The 16364-nt window shown below is 33.8% G+C and overlaps 1 protein-coding gene across 1 annotated transcript in view; it reads left to right on the top strand.

Annotated features, from left to right (window-relative positions):
• Positions 1–16364, top strand: part of LOC107454545 (neural cadherin) — a 500390-nt gene that overhangs the window by 146189 nt on the left and 337837 nt on the right. Inside the window, exon 14 of the mRNA XM_071180540.1 lies at positions 4661–4847. Coding sequence (XP_071036641.1) covers positions 4661–4847 — 187 coding nt within the window. The remainder of the gene's footprint in view (positions 1–4660; positions 4848–16364) is intronic.

The raw sequence follows: 16364 nt of genomic DNA, 5'->3' as shown, positions 1-16364 counted from the left end.
ATGTTCCCATAACAAATCAATATTTCTGGGGGTACTGATCCAGGAGTTTCCTTTTCTTCAGGATTGGTTCAAAATTACAAGACTGCGGAGTTGAACATTAGTAGTCGTAAACCCAAAATTTTGTCGGCTGTTCAACGACGGATATAAAATAAGAATAAAAATTTTAGTCGCCAGTCGTGGTGGCTCAGGGGATAGGGCTTCCGCCTTCTACTGAGGTGAACCGGATTCGAATCCCAGCAGTGGGTGATCAATACGAATCCTGCACCTAGCTCGCACCTACCACAATGCTGACATAAAATATCCTCAGTGGTAGACAGATCATGGGTTAAAGTACCCTTGCCGTCAGGCTAAATCGTGGGAGGTTTTCCTCTCCATGTAAAGCAAATGTGGAATAGTGGCCTACCGGGGACTTTACGCTGTTAGATTAACCTAAACACGTATTAAGTAGTTCATCCCATCAAAATAAAGATTAACTGTATCCAGTATCATCTGGTATATAGGTGCTGCTCGATGCAACTTATGATTTATAAAATTTATCACACTCAAGCAACTTTCTCTTGTACTTTGAGTAGGCGTTGAAAACTTTGAGCCTATTAAAAATGCAACAATAATCATAATATTAGTTCTATTACCAGAACTAAGCATCATTGGTGTCAATGATAGTATGGCGAGCCGCGATGGCTCAGGAGATAGAGTGTTCGCCTTCCAATGAGGTGAGCCGGGTTCGAATGCCAGCGATGGCTGGTCGATACGAATTGGTATCCGGCTTGCACCGACCACAGCGCTGACGTGAAATGTCCTCAGTGATAGACGAATCATGGGTTAGAGTCACCTTGCCGTCAGGCTAACCGTGGGAGGTTTCGTTGTTTTGATCTCCATGTAAAGCAAGGGGGTTAGTTCCATCAGAAAGTCCTCCACGAAGGCAAATTTTTCCCAATACTCGATCTAGGAGTTCCCTTGTCTTCTGGATTGGGCTCAAAATTACAAGGTTACGGAGTTGAACATTAGTAGTCGTAAACCCAAAATTGGATCGGCTGTTCAACGACGGTTATAACAAAAGGTTATAAAACTTTTATTTGCTCAACTGAGGAAATGAATGTAACATTCTTTGTATATTGANTAAATGATGACTGATGCACTTCAAATCTGTCGAGTCGCAAAGTCCTCCATGTTCCCATAACAAATCAATACCTCTAGGGGTACTGATCCAGGAGTTTCCTTGTCTTCAGGATTAGTTCAAAATTACAAGACTGCGGAGTTGAACATTAGTAGTCGTAAACCCAAAATTTTGTCGGCTGTTCAACGGCTGTTCAAAACTTTTAGTCGCGAGTCGTGGTGGCTCAGGGGATAGGCATTCCGCCTTCCAATGAGGTGAACCGGATTCGAATCCCAGCTGTGGGTGATCAATACGAATCCCGCACCCAGCTCGCACCTACCACAATGCTGACATAAAATATCCCCAGTGGTAGACAGATCACGGGCTAAAGTCCCCTTGCCGTCAACCGTGGGAGGTTTTCCTCTCCATATAAAGCAAATGTGGAATAGTTTCATCAAAAAGTCCTCCACGAAGGCAAATTTCTCCCAATACTTGATCCAGAAGTTCCCTTGTCTTCTGGATTGGGTTCAAAATTACAAGATTACGGAGTTGAACATTAGTAGTCGTAAACCCACAATTGGATCGGCTGTACAACGACGGTTATAAAAAAAGGTTATAAAACCTTTATTTGCTCAACTGGGAAATGAATATATCATTCTTTGAATATTTAAGAGCAGAAAAATCACCGCCGTTTATTTCAATTTCTAGTATTAGTTCATACTCTCGCTATATCTTGTTCAATTTTTCAATCGTTAATAAAATACTTCATTCAAGTCCAAATACAATTTTTGCCCATTGGCAAAATGGATCTTGTTTTAGGTTTTATGGCGTGCGCACTTTATTTCGCACTTTCAAACTGTGTATCATCACACTTTTCAACTGTGTTCAAGAGTAATAGTAAGCAGTGCGCATGCGTCGTCTTTGCACGCGTTGCTATGGCGACCGCTGCTGCTTGATAACTTTTTTAGAATTCTTTTTTTTTTTCACTTTTAATTTTGTTGTGCATTAAGTGGGCGAGTTTATTTTTGAGATATGGGACCAGAGAGATCCCATAAATACTTCTTGAGTTGTGAATAAAAGAGAATTTCATCATTTGAACGATACTTTTTTGTTTTTATCGTTTTAGTTAAGAATCAGAAATTCTAAACTGCAGCTCAAAATGGATAGTTTTCAATACTAATTCAGGTGAATATCACAAATAAAGAGGATCCCAAATTGATTGACACGGTCCCAAAGGTTAGAGTTGAAGCAAGATAAAAAACGATGCAAGTGGGTTATCAACTTGTAGCGATCACAATTTTTGTTGTTGTTGTTAAATTTTATATATTTCTTCTGCATTACTTTTACTTTTCTTATGCGTTACTTATTTTTTAAACTTGTGGTGGATGAAACTTGATGTTAATACAGTTTTTTCAGATATTAATTCATTCATTAAATTTAATTGATAACTTTTAGTATGGGAGAAAAAAATTGTAAATATATAGTAAAAAGTAACTAAAATAAAATTTTTCTTTGTTGATCTAAGTAGGAAATTGACTTTGAATTTTTTTTTTTATTACTTGTTAGTGTTCATGTTTTGTAAGTGAAATATTTTTTGCGTACTCCTATTTGCACAATTAAATTGCATTTTTAATAGATTACATCCATTGGATTTCAGCAGTCCTTTCTCAAACCATTTATATGTTCATTTGCTACTTTTGATCTAATCGGATTTGTGTAAAAAACAGCCATTTTGTGCTTCTTTGTGCGGCTAATCCGAAGAGACTTTTTCTCATCGAATTTCTTCCATCGGTAGGAAATGATGACTGCCAGAAAGAAGAAAAAAAAGGGGTGGGTGAAATCTTCATTTAGGAATAAAAGCTGTGGTAAAAGGATGGTAGGAGAAGTTGCAGTTAAACAAGAAAAAGAACAAAAAAAAGAAAAGAAAAGAGCTGTGGTGGGAGAGATGAGATTAAATCAGAATACCGAATGCCCAATGGGCAGGTGATGGTTTCGTTGTTTCGGATTCAACACAAAATGGTCCTGGATCAATCTTTCTTTTGTTGCCATAGAAGATCGATAGAGGAACATCGTATTGCTCTTAAAGGAAGAGGTTAGACATTTTTTTTCATTCACTCAATGGCTTTTTCATATTTGTAAGTGCTGCTTCACTTGCACGTTAGCCAGCAACTTTCTTTTTTCTAAGGAGTTCCTAATAATTGTAAACAACCGTTTTGTGATATCTTGGATTTGTATAAAAAATAATTGAGCTTTCATAATTGAAAGTGCTGCCTCGTTTGCACGTTAGCCAGCAACTTTCTTTTTTCTAAGGAGTTCTTAATAACTGTGAACAACCATTTTGTTACATCTTGGATTTGTATAAAAATAATTGAACTTTCATATTTGTAAGTGCTGCTTCGTTTTGCACGTTAGCCAGCAAACTTTCTTTTTTCTAAGGAGTTTCTAATAATTGTAAACAACCATTTTGTTACATCTTGGATTTGTATAAAAATAATTGAACTTTCATATTTGTAAGTGTTGCTTCGTTTGCACGCTAGCTAGCAACTTTCTTTTTTCTAAGGAGTTGCTAATAATCATAAACAACCGTGTTGTTATCTTGGATTTGTATAAAAATATTTAAACTTTCATATTTGAAGTGCTGCTTTTTTTACATATGGGCTAGTACTAGATATTGCATTTATAAGGAATTCTAATACAACATCTTCGTAATTGTTTTGTCACAATGCCTGGCATATCGGATTTTATTTAAAAACAATTTGACATTCATATCTTTAACATTGCTGTCCACCAAATTTTGATCCTCTGGTAAAAATTGTATTAAAATTATCCTGCCATGCATTACGCTCTTGTTGAATAACATGCAGAAAAGCCTGCTACTGAAAGTTCGGAAAAAGTCAGGATTAATGCTCAAGCAGATAATCAATGTTAGTTCAGATATTACATACAACTGTAGAATTACGCATATGCAGAAGTCCACAAAAATGCAAAACTTCTAGGAGCTAGTATCAACTTTTAGGAGCCGGAATTTTTTGAAATGTTAAATAACAAGCTTTTTGCTACAATCTACGTAAATGCAAAACTTTTAGGAGTTAGGATCAACTTTTAGGAGCCAGAATTTTATGGAATGTTAAATAACATAAGCCTCTAGCTGCAATCTACAAAAATGCAAACTTTTTAGGAGCTAGGGTCAACTTCTAGGAGCCAGGATCAACTTTTAGGAGCCAGAATCAAGTATAGAAAATAGTTGATTCTGGCTCCTAAAAGGAATGGTAATAAAGTAAAGTATGGAAAGGAAAATAAAGTAAGCCTTTAGCTTTAAAGTTGAAATATACTAAATTATTGCGTTTAAAACTACAATTTTTAGGCACCCAGGAGACTGGACACCCATGATTTGTAGACTCCTGCATAGGTGTAACTGTTGTCAGAAATGAAAAAATAACTTCCTTATGCTCAAAGTAAAAAAAAAAAAAGTTTATTTTCAATGTCCACTATTGTCCTTTTAAAGCAAAATGATTGAGTATGTGTGTAGGGCAAATGATTGACATAATGTGTGTTTTTGCACAGGTGTACTATGCCATCGAGTCCAAGGACCAGGGAGACAAGTTCTTCACCATAGATAGGGAAACTGGGGAAATCTACACAAGAGTGGAATTCGATAGAGAAGAGAAGCAAGCTTACGCCATCTTGGTGAGAGCGGAAGATGGTGCCGCATCGGACAGACCCAACATGAAACCAGGAGAACCCAATTCAGGTATTTTTAATTCGTCAAACATTTTTGAAATACTACATATTGTATTCATAATAGCTATAAGTTGAAGAGCTCGATGATAAAAAAATTTGTTTAAATAACATTGTAATGAACGAGGTCGCCAGTTTTTAAATGCATAGCAGCTTCAGGATATTGTGAACAAAAACTTTTTGGTCCCATTGAAACTACTTTTTTAGTTGTAAACTGAACTTAATAATTTAGTATTCCAATTGAGTACTTGCAACTCGAGAAAAAGTGAAATGGTTGTACCCAACCACGTGATTTTTATCAGATTTAATTGGATACCGTAAGTGACGAACCTGATTGGCTTCTGAATCTACGAATACCATGATTTACCTACGATGACGTCACTTGCACGCAGATTAGAATACTAACTTTATAGTAATAAAACGTTTAGTCAATGAGCTGTGTGCAATAACATGTTGGATGAAAGTTTTTAAAGAACAGTTTAAGAATCCATCTCTGCAATAGCAATACCAATCTTATGCTAATATAACATTTATCTCATGAGCTAAGTGGAATAACATGTTAAGTGAGTTTTTTAGAGAACTTAAGAATAGTGATTCTTAACAGCCCATATTCACTGAGTAATAACTCTCGGAGAGAGATGATTTTCCACGTTATTGGTTTGTCAAAACTTAGTGACCCTCAAAATGCAATAAACATTGATCAAACCGTAATTTTTGTGAAAATTGATCATAAACCGTTCGCCCCCCTTGATTTTCAACTGTTTTTATGTGGAAAATGTTTAATTTGGCTGTAAAAAAAATTCATCTAGATTATAATTACGTATTAGAATATGTTTTGGGAGAATTAAAAATAGTATCTCTTTGATTGTCATTGTTCTATTATGTTAATTGCATAATTTTGTTATTTTAGCAGAATTATCCTACTTTTTCCGATTTTATTATTTGAATTTTTCAGAATATTTGATATTTTTACATTCGTTTTAACGATACTGAACTATAAGTATAATACCGGGTAAGAACTAATTATGAAATCTCCGCAGTATTTCATTTCCAAAAGAGGGACATAAATCTCCCCGCTTTTGGAAGTTGTGTGTGTGTGTGTTTGTAGCAGATTTAATCTCTATAATTGCATTTAAAGTGAATTCGAACGAAGGAAATTTTAATCTCTGATGACTGTGGGTCGTAATATTTCGTTACATAAATTTTCATTTAAATTTCTCCACTCACCAAGGGGAGATCATAAATATTGATTTAGCTCAGTGCTGTTTAATTTTGTAGCAAGGAACACAAGTTATATGAAAGGAAAGCATTTTTATTGAAATATGGAAACAACGATTTAAATTTATGGCTTCTTTTTTTTTCTTCGGGAAAAATGAAGTAACTGGCATTTTCAAGTTAATGAGAAATTCATATTGGAAAATTTGAAATTATGTTGCTTTTTATGTGGTGTGATTTTATTTATTTTTTGATGACTTGTAGCTTAGCTTAGGACTAATCGGTTTGTCAAATTAAAATACATGCTATTATTGCCGTTGCTTTAATTCATTCGCAGATGATTTTCATAGTATAAATTTTTCATACTTTTCAAATTATTTTGAATTAATTTAAATCAAAATAATGAAAAAAATTATATTTTAGCATTTTAATAACTTATGGTTATGAAATTGCAGAATGAAACACCGTTGTTTTTTTTCTGCGTTAAAGGTAAGAGCTTCCAAATACTTCCAATCTAGAATTTTTCAAATTTGCAGTTATTTACATCCAAGAGCAACAGTTATTCATCATTGAAATTTCTTTAATATACGAAATCAACTATTGATAAAATTTTGAATACAGATAAAAAATAAAAACTATTTTTTGGGGGAGGGGGTTATAATTTAGTATCAGCATAATTCCGATAATCTAAAGCATTATTTTAGTAACTAGTTAGTTTTAGTTTTTTTATAATTTAAAAAAACCAAAATGTATTTGCTTGTAATGAGAGCACTAGTGTCAAAGTGTTGCGCATTAGAATCTTATATTTAGTAAAAACAAAGCGACGTTCTTAAATTTATCTTATTTTCCGAATGTTGATTAGTTTTCAAATTTAAATTGTACTAATTGAAATAATTTCGCCTGGAAAAAAATATTGATTCCATTTCTATAGTATCTGGCAAGAATAAAAATAAAGAAAACATGGCCCTATATCTCCCCTTAATATTTTTTTTTAACGGCAGGCGCTGAACTTTCGTTCTTTGCCTAGGAAGATGCCGGAGTTGTTACTCATTTAACGTTACCCAGTGGGCACCTGTGAACCTAAGTCACGGAGGCGAGCAACATTACCCACGCCACACTGCCACATACCCGTTTATAGGGTGGTCCACATTCACACATCACACAATAGAGTACACACACAGAGAGAAACATCCATGCCCTCGGGATTCGAACCCGCAACCATTGGCTTCACAGTCAGGCACGCTGACCGCTCGGCCCCCTGGCCGGCTCTCCCCTTAATATTGACCCATAATACTCAAAGTGGATCACGTATTACATTACCGGGTATATTATAGAGGAAATAGTTATAGGATTAGTAGGGGGCCCACAATGTGGTCCTAGAGGTTACTATGTATGCATATATTTAATAGCGTGTTGAATAGCTTTAAAATGAAGAAATTCGCAGTCAATACTCTGCATTACAACATGGCCCAAAGCTCCCCTTAATATTGACCCATAATATTCTAACTGGATGACGTATTATAATACAATAGGGAACAAATAGGGAATCTTTTGGCTGAGTTCTGTTCTGTTGCCGATAATTTTCTTTAAATTGTACTTAAACAGTTCCAAATGCAATAATCGCCAAGTTCAATTTTTAAAATTCATTTGTAGCCAAAAAAAAAAAAAAAATCACGATGTATGTAAATTTATTGTAGTTTCCGAATTGTTGATTAATTTTCAAATTTAACCCCTTCCTTCTCGCTTCCGTGAAAATGACGGGGTGGAGTGTTCAGTAGTAACGTGCCAATAAGAATAAAACTAATTAATTTCTTTTGCCCGGACATTTACTTCTCATTTTACACACCTGATGGCAGTACCAGGATATTTTTATAGTAATTGTCGATAGTTATTTTATTCTGAACTAGTTGCAGCACCAAACAAGTACGTAATACAAATACAAAAGCCAAAAAAATAGGTACTTTTATGACCGTTTTCTTGAAAATCAACCGATCGTTAAGGGGTTAAACTATACCAATTGCAAAATATTCCCCGGAAAGAATATGGAATTTCATTTCCTTAAAGAATAAAACCAAAAGACCAAGCTTTTGACCGCCGAGTTTTGTTTTTTGACAATTATCTTTAAAATTGTTCATAATTCTTTTGCCCCGAACATCTGAACTTTATTTCATTTGCCCTTTCTTCATATGAGCAGAAGTCCAAAGAAAGAAATAAAAGCTTTAGAAACCGGGGAATGATATATATGCGCTTTTGTATGCAACCGTGATTTATCGAACCTTTTTCTCATTACAACGGGAAAAGGGATGTTCCTTTTGTTTTCTTGGAATTGGGGATGCACGCGAGGGTCCCTTTTTCCCAAAGACCTGCAATATCAGGACTCGACGTTTACTCTGCCCATCCGTCAGTATCCCCCCATCAGCAACACAAAAAAAAGGAAGAGTAACTCAACTTTATTTCTCTTCGAATTATCTTCATATATACGGGCACGCAATCGATATGTACCAGCAGGAAAAGAGTTTCTTTATCGGAGATGAATCTGGAGAAGTTTCTCTCAAATCTCAGAGTCCTCCAAAGTGACCCTCTTACAGAAAGAGTTTTAATGTAACTTCGTTTGATCTACCGAACATTTTTATGGTGTTTGCAGGAAACGGAAATATTAGAGTGAATATTTATCCTTTTGCAAAAGCCTGACTTGCATCCGGGGAGCTATTTTTTGACGCAATGCGAATTCCGAACTCTCGTGGATTTCGGGTTAAATGTTTTATTTTATTTATTTGTTACGCTAACAAACTCTTGTGAATCTTTCTGCTGCATCATAATTACTACTGAGTAACGAGTTTTTATATGTGATTGTTTTGTCTGGAGTAAAACATGAATTGTCGGATATCATTTTTAACATGAACAAACTCTTGTGAATCTTTCTGCTGCATAATAAGTACTACTGAGTTATAACGCGTATTTATATGTGAATGTTTTGTCTAGAGTAAAACTTGAATTTCCGGAAATCATGTTCTTCATATTTTTTACATGAACAAACTCTAATGAATCTTTCTGCTGCATAATAAGTACTACTGAGTTATAACGCGTATTTATTTGTGAATGTTTTGATGCATTAGAACAGCCTTCGATGCAGAAGTATCGGCAATAAGCGTAGCTCTGTCACAACTACAGAATCACCTTCAGAAATTTAATAACGTAGTGATCCTCTCTGACTCCAAAGCCGCACTCCAAGCTATTGCTTCCTCCAAAGCCCCCGCATCTGCCGACATTCTACATTGTCGTCAAGCCCTTCACAGGCTTGACCAACACAACAAAAATGTCGCCATGCAATGGGTACCAGCGCATTGTGGACTTCAAGGTAACGAAACTGCAGATTTCTTGGCCAAAAAAGCCGCCAAGATTCTACAAATATCTCTTAAGCCAGTTACTTTCCACACCGCGAAAAGGCTAATAAAAATCTCTCTGCGAACAACATTTGAAGCAAAACTCCAAGAAGCAAATAAAAATAAGGACTGGTTGGAAGGAATTAAAGATATTCCGTCATGGCCAAGAGAAAAATCTGTGGCCCTTTTTCGCCTCGCCACTGGCCATGACTGTTTATCAAAACACCTGTATAAAATTAAAATCTTTTCAAGCCCCCTTTCTCCATTATGTAACCAACAAGAAGAAATGGACGCTAACCATCTAAGACATTGCCCTGCACTTCCTCCTGGGCCCTTGTGGGAACGATATTGGCGGGCGAGATGCATTATTACAGACCTATAGACTCTTTATTTTTGTAGCTCTTGTTTCCGTTTTTTGTTCTTTCTTTATATTGTTCTTGGCTACAAATTTGTCTTTCATGTCTGCCATTGGAAATAAAAAAAAATAATGTTTTGTCTGAAGTAAAACTTGAATTTCCGGAAATCCTTTTTTGCATGAACATAATCTTGTGAATCTTTCTGCTGCATAATAATTACTACTGAGTTATAACGCGTTTTTACATGCGATTGTTTTGTCTGGAGTAAAACTTGAATTTTCGGAAATCCTTTTTTGCATGAACATAATCTTGTGAATCTTTCTGCTGCATAATAATTACTACTGAGTTATAGCGCGTTTTTACATGCGATTGTTTTGTCTGGAATAAAACTTGAATTTCGGGAAATCACGTATTTTATATTTTTTACAGGTTATAGACTTTGTTGCATAATATGTATCTCCTTTGAACTGCTAGGCATTTTTTAATCTCAAATTTCGTTACTTATTTTTGAACCTATTTGTGTTTGTATTTTTGATGTAAGATCGGTAAAAAAAAATAATTTGGAAGACCTATCATTAACATAAAGCTTTTTGTTCAAAAAACAGATTGTGATAGCTAAATAGTTTGAGATAAATGCATTTGCTCGTAAATATGAAGGTAAGTTATAAAAAAAATTCATTTTAGAAAAACTAGTTTTATTTCTTAAATGTAAAGCAAAACTTTTGAATTTGCTAATAGGTAAGCTAAAAAAATATTCAAGGTATTTTTTTAAAAAAAAAATTAATCACTGCCTGTGAGCTATCAGCCGGACTTTGTCTTTCTTTTTTTCTTTGTCTTTCAAATTTTGTAACCTTGCATTTGTTATTGAACCTTAAGCAATCGCCCTGTCTTTCATCTTCCCTTTAATCAAAGCAAATAATTAAGTAACCATCAAGTTTCATAGAAAAATAAGAATAAGCAGTTTTGGAATCAACAGCTACGTCGCTATTACATTAAAGTACCGTATTTTTCATGCTTTAGAAAGGAAATTAAAAAAAAAACAACAATTTAAATTGAACGAAAACAGAGCAAGATTGCATTGAAATTAATGTGGATTAATCTACTTATGAATTTTGAAATTTTTAGTACTGATAAATTAAATCGAAGAAACTGAAATACAATGTGAAATTCGAAATCATTGTCTTAATGCGATACGAAGTTGATACATTTTAGTTTCTATTCTCCTTTTTTTAAAATACATATTCCCTTTCCAATATATTGTGTTGCTAAGTCCGTATTGAGGCCACAATTCGTCAACTGACAAATTAAAATCAACTTCTAGAAAATGAAAAGAAAATAGTTTTCCTGATCGAATTTTATCGGAAATAGTAGAATTGGGTTTAGAGAATTTTTTTCCTCCGGCTTTAAAGTCAAAATATCCTATTATTTACTTTCGGTGTCGCTGCTTTTATTTATTTATTTTTTTACTCTTTCAGCCAACCCCAAAAATAGCGAGTTGAAATCAATAAAATAGATTCAATTTCTACTTGTTTGATTCTTTGTATGTTTGTTTTGCCCTTTTTCTAAATGAATTCTTTCCCGTAGTTGAAATATTCTTGATGAAGAAAAAAAAGGAAATAAACGTTTGGTATTCTATATATATTAATGAGTATCTTGTTAAGATAGTGCCTATCTCCAAATACTCCTTTGTCCTGATTATGGTTGTTGGTTTGAATATAGAAATTTTATATATATTATTAATCCATTGCTGGAATACGGCGGTAATGTCTTTTTCAAGCTACTTTTCCAAAAAAATTCGATCTGCTGCTCTTGCCTTCTAATTTACGATCTTTTTCTTGGTCGTAGATACCATTCTGAGAAGCTGTAAGGGCAAAGATTGTCTTTTTTATTTTATTTTTTGAGCCATGTGGCCAGTTTTTTTGATGATATCTCAAACTTTTGTTTGTTGTCTTATTCATGCAGAGCTGCAAACTATTACGATTATCCGCAATTATTACTATTTTGTAGCCAAGATTTAAGGTGTTACGGTTGAGTAATAAAATTTATGGTTTTTGTAGCATTTTTGTAATAATCTGCCAAGAATAAGTTTTTAAACACTTTACAAAACATGAACTTTACGAGAAGTTAGACTTTACAAGAGTCATGAAGGCTTGTTATTTTCAGTGAACGTTTGATAAAGTAAGTTACTTTTTAATTAATAGGGAAATTCATGCATAATATAATCAATATTAGGTTTATACCTATATAGAATTAAGTTGTGAAAACATCTTAAAATTCCACGGATTTGAAATTTGTTAACCTTTGTATGTATTATTGTGCTTCTGATTAATGATAGCTAGATTGGAAAGTTGGTACCTCTCTGCATATTATTGGCTTTCGGTTCTTTTTCATCATATTGAGTAAATTTCGTTCCATACTTCTATGTATTGCTATTAAGCTTTTGTATGGATCTTTCTAGAGAAATTCCATAAGTATGTACGTATAGTACACAATTGTGTTCTAGGTACCTTCCTCCTTAGGCAGAGTGGCAAATTGTATTTTAGTGTGATTAAAAGATTGAAAAGATATTGCCTGGCATTGCTTACAGGTACGGGTAAGGTATGGCCCATTCATGCCATGTATCTGACATGGTTACTACCAGGTTGCCCTCTTTTCTAAGAAGTAGTGGTTGTACCTTAAGGCTTTATTACAATATGACTTCTTCAAGTCTCAGTCCGGTAATTGAAGAATCGTTTCCTTGTTAATTTCTGGGGCTTATTGAACACTGAACTTACGTCTCTATCACAAGATGACTTCTTCAAGTCCCACTCTGGTAATTGAAGAATCGTTTCCTTGTTAATTTCTGAGGCTTATTGAACACAGAACTTAAGACGCTATTACTAGATGACTTCTTCAAGTCCCAGTCCGGTAATTGAAGAATCGTTTCCTTGTTAATTTCTGGGGCTTATTGAACACAGAACTTACGGCTCTATTACAAGATGACTTCTTCAAGTCCCACTCTGGTAATTGAAGAATCGTTTCCTTGTTAATTTCTGAGGCTTATTGAACACAGAACTTAAGACGCTATTACTAGATGACTTCAAGTCCCAGTCCGGTAATTGAAGAATCGTTTCCTTGTTATTTTCTGAGGCTTATTGAACACTGAACTTACGGCTCTATTACAAGATGACTTCTTCAAGTCCCACTCTGGTAATTGAAGAATCGTTTCCTTGTTATTTTCTGAGGCTTATTGAACACAGAACTTAAGACGCTATTACTAGTTGACTTCTTCAAGTCCCACTCTGGTAACTGACAAATCTTTCCCTTGTTAATTTGTGAGGCTTATTGAACACAGAACTTAAGACCCTATTTCAAGTCCCACTCTGGTAACTGAAAAATCTTTCCTTTGTTAGCAAGTAAGATTCATTATACACCATAGTGTAACCACAATTGTGTCCGTCCTATTTGCTTATAAATTCCAAACGAAATCAGAAATTCAATTCTGAAAACTAAAAGTAATAACGGCTAGCACTAAAGAAAAAAAGTAGTACTTTAAATAATGTTGAAAACAGAAAAAAGGAAAAAGCTAGAACTCAAAACTGTCTCCGACAACACAAAAAACAATTTAAATATCTTAAAAGAAACAAAATATTTGAAACAGCGTGTCTTCCCTAGCTCTGTATGTATTATGATTCACTTTCAGCTTAAATGTAAAAGTATCTGTCTGGTTGTCACCTGCATGAAAAGATTAAATGAGTTTTAAAAGAGCAGTTCGGTAATGCATTGTGCTTCCACCTGTCATCATTGAAAATGCTTTGATCATGAACTTTTTGGTTTAAACCAAACGTGATTAAGATAAATTTAACTTGGTAATGTGAAATAATGTGGTGATGCCCTTTCTATTAGATAAACTCGTTAGTTATAAAGCTACTATAATACATTGAAAATGTTTTAAAAATAATTTCAAGCATATAATTTTGTAGCCGAATTGAATTGAACACATCAGAATGAATAAAGTGAAACAAAACGATTCTATAATATTCATTAGTTATATAATAAATAAGAAAATTTCGTTCATTTAATTTTCTATAGGTTAACATGGATGACGTAGAATTCTTTTTCTGTCTGAAGATTGCCGTTAACCCTATATATCTAAAAACGTGCTTGTATTTATATTTCTTTTATTTATGTCAAACTAATTAGCAATAATTAGGGTCAAACTAATTAGGGAAATACTATTGAATTTTTGTGAAAATATGGATAGTGGATAGAATTTTGACATTTGCAGTCTTCGGAGATATTAAACAAATTAACTCATCTTCGGTGAAATACTATTGAATTTTTATGAAAATATGAAAAAGGGAATATAATTTTATCGTTTGCAATCTTTTGAGATTTGAAACAAATTAAATGCATCTTCAGAGAAATACTATTAAATTTTTATGAAAATATGGATAGTCAATGCAATTTTAATGCAATCTTTGGAGATTTTAAACAAATTAGCACATCTTCAGAAATATGCTGAATTTTTATGAATATGTACACCGAAGAGCCATTACATTATGACCACCCTGTTAATAACATGTAGGACCTCCTTTAGCCCTCAAAACTGCTAGCACCCGCCGTGGCATTGATTCCACAAGGTACTGATAGGTAGTCTGAGGTATCTGGTACCAAGCGCTCACCAACTGGTCCTGCAATTCCCTCACATAGCGAGGGGGTAGCGTGGCAGCACGAATTTGGCTTTCCAAGTAGGACCACAAATGCTCTATTGGATTAAGCTCAGGTGAATTTGGGGGCCAAGAAATGACTTGAGAGTCACTGGAATGTTCCTCGATCCAATCCATGACGATTCGACCCTTATGACATGGGGCATTATCCTGTTGGTAAACACCATCCCCCGCAGGAAAAACTGTTGCCATGAATGGGTGAACCTGGTCTGCAACTTTGTTTAAGTAGCTTACAGACGTCAGGGATTGTTCTATGAGGATTATGGGTCCTAATGTGCCCTATGAAAATATTGCTCCTGGGCGAGAAAGCATGAAAACCTGGGCGAGCCCATTGTTATAGATGGAGGGTGGTCATAATGTAATGGCTTTTCGGTGTAGATAGGTAATAGAATTTTTTAAAAATTATCACATCTTCAGCTATTATTGGATTTTTATGAAAATACGTATAAGAGTGGATAGGAAGTTTTATATTTACAACCTATGGGGATATTAAAGTGTTACTGTAATATCTTGATTTAGCGGAACTGGCAAAGGGTGGATGATTGTAAGACAAATGCTTAGTTTTCTAGCGTCGACTTAAACTGTAATTGCAATAAATTACTGGGAAAGTTTAAATTTTAAATTCTTCAACTTTTTAATTTGTATAATTAAAATAAAAACTTAAGCTCGAAGATGATGAACTACTTTAAACTATCGATCCAAGAGATCTTTTTCCTGCTGGTCTTCAATTCTTTGTTTACGTTTTGTTTTCAACTGCACTATACATTAAAAAAAATGAAAAGACTGCTCATTATTAGATGGATAACATGGCTCTTAGGTAGTTTTAGAAGGTCTACGGACATTTTCACAGTAATTGGATAATGCCAAAAAATTTTCTTTACATAAATTATGCAAAGAGGCATTTAATTAAAATCTTAAACAGAAAATGTACAATAATGAACATACTTTAAAAAAAACTCTGATTGCAGTACAGGCATGATTTTGTCAGAAGAAAATTAATGAAACCCCAGATTAAGACCTATTTTATATGTTTACCCTTGATTTGGCAGCGTATTTTACTTGTTTATTTAGGAAAATTAAGAGTGTTAAAAGTATAAGGAAGTTTAGTATTTCCATTATTCCCCCATGAATGGTTAAGGTATCCTACTCATTTCGAAAACTTTTTTTTAAAAATATTAATATAAAATTTTAAAAGACTAGTTTAGTTGTTTTATTGTATAAAAACGTATAAAAACAGGGTAAAAATAAGGCATTTTTTTTACATATACGCTATACACTAAAAAATTTATATAACCTAAAAAAAAAATCCTTTGGAGATTTTATTTATAAGGGCTATCAACTATGTTTTGTATGATCTTAAAAGCAAGTGTATATACTACTGTATCAGGGGTCAATGTAGTAAAAAAAAAAAACAATTTTTTTAAAAATTTCCGCATTTGTCAGAGCGAAAAAAACATGCATAAAAAGTAAATTCTGCTTTTTTTTCTTTATCTGCAGTTCAAAGCATGTGCGCTGATAAGAAAAATTCTAAGCAATTATTTTAAAAACAACATGGGATACAGTGTTTAAGGTGGGGTAAAATGTAAAAAAAAAATCAATTTTGAGATAAACGCATTTAAACACTCACAATCATAAGTTTCTCAACTGTTATCAGCTAGCACAAAAACTGAGATAACTTTTTAAATAATAGGAGTACAGACAAAAGTGAAGTATTTTTAGAAAGCTAAGAGTAGATAAATTCTAAATTTATAATAAACTCATTTTAAAAAACTTGCCCCAAATCATGTTTTTATACCTTAAGTGCAGTTGCGAGAGCCGAGGCCTCTTAAAATCGGTTTGATATAGTTTGTCTAAAATATGAACTCTC

Source organism: Parasteatoda tepidariorum, chromosome 4, assembly GCF_043381705.1.
Source record: "Parasteatoda tepidariorum isolate YZ-2023 chromosome 4, CAS_Ptep_4.0, whole genome shotgun sequence".
NCBI classification, from domain to species: Eukaryota; Metazoa; Arthropoda; class Arachnida; order Araneae; family Theridiidae; genus Parasteatoda; species Parasteatoda tepidariorum.
This window is presented reverse-complemented; position numbering and strand designations above follow the sequence as displayed.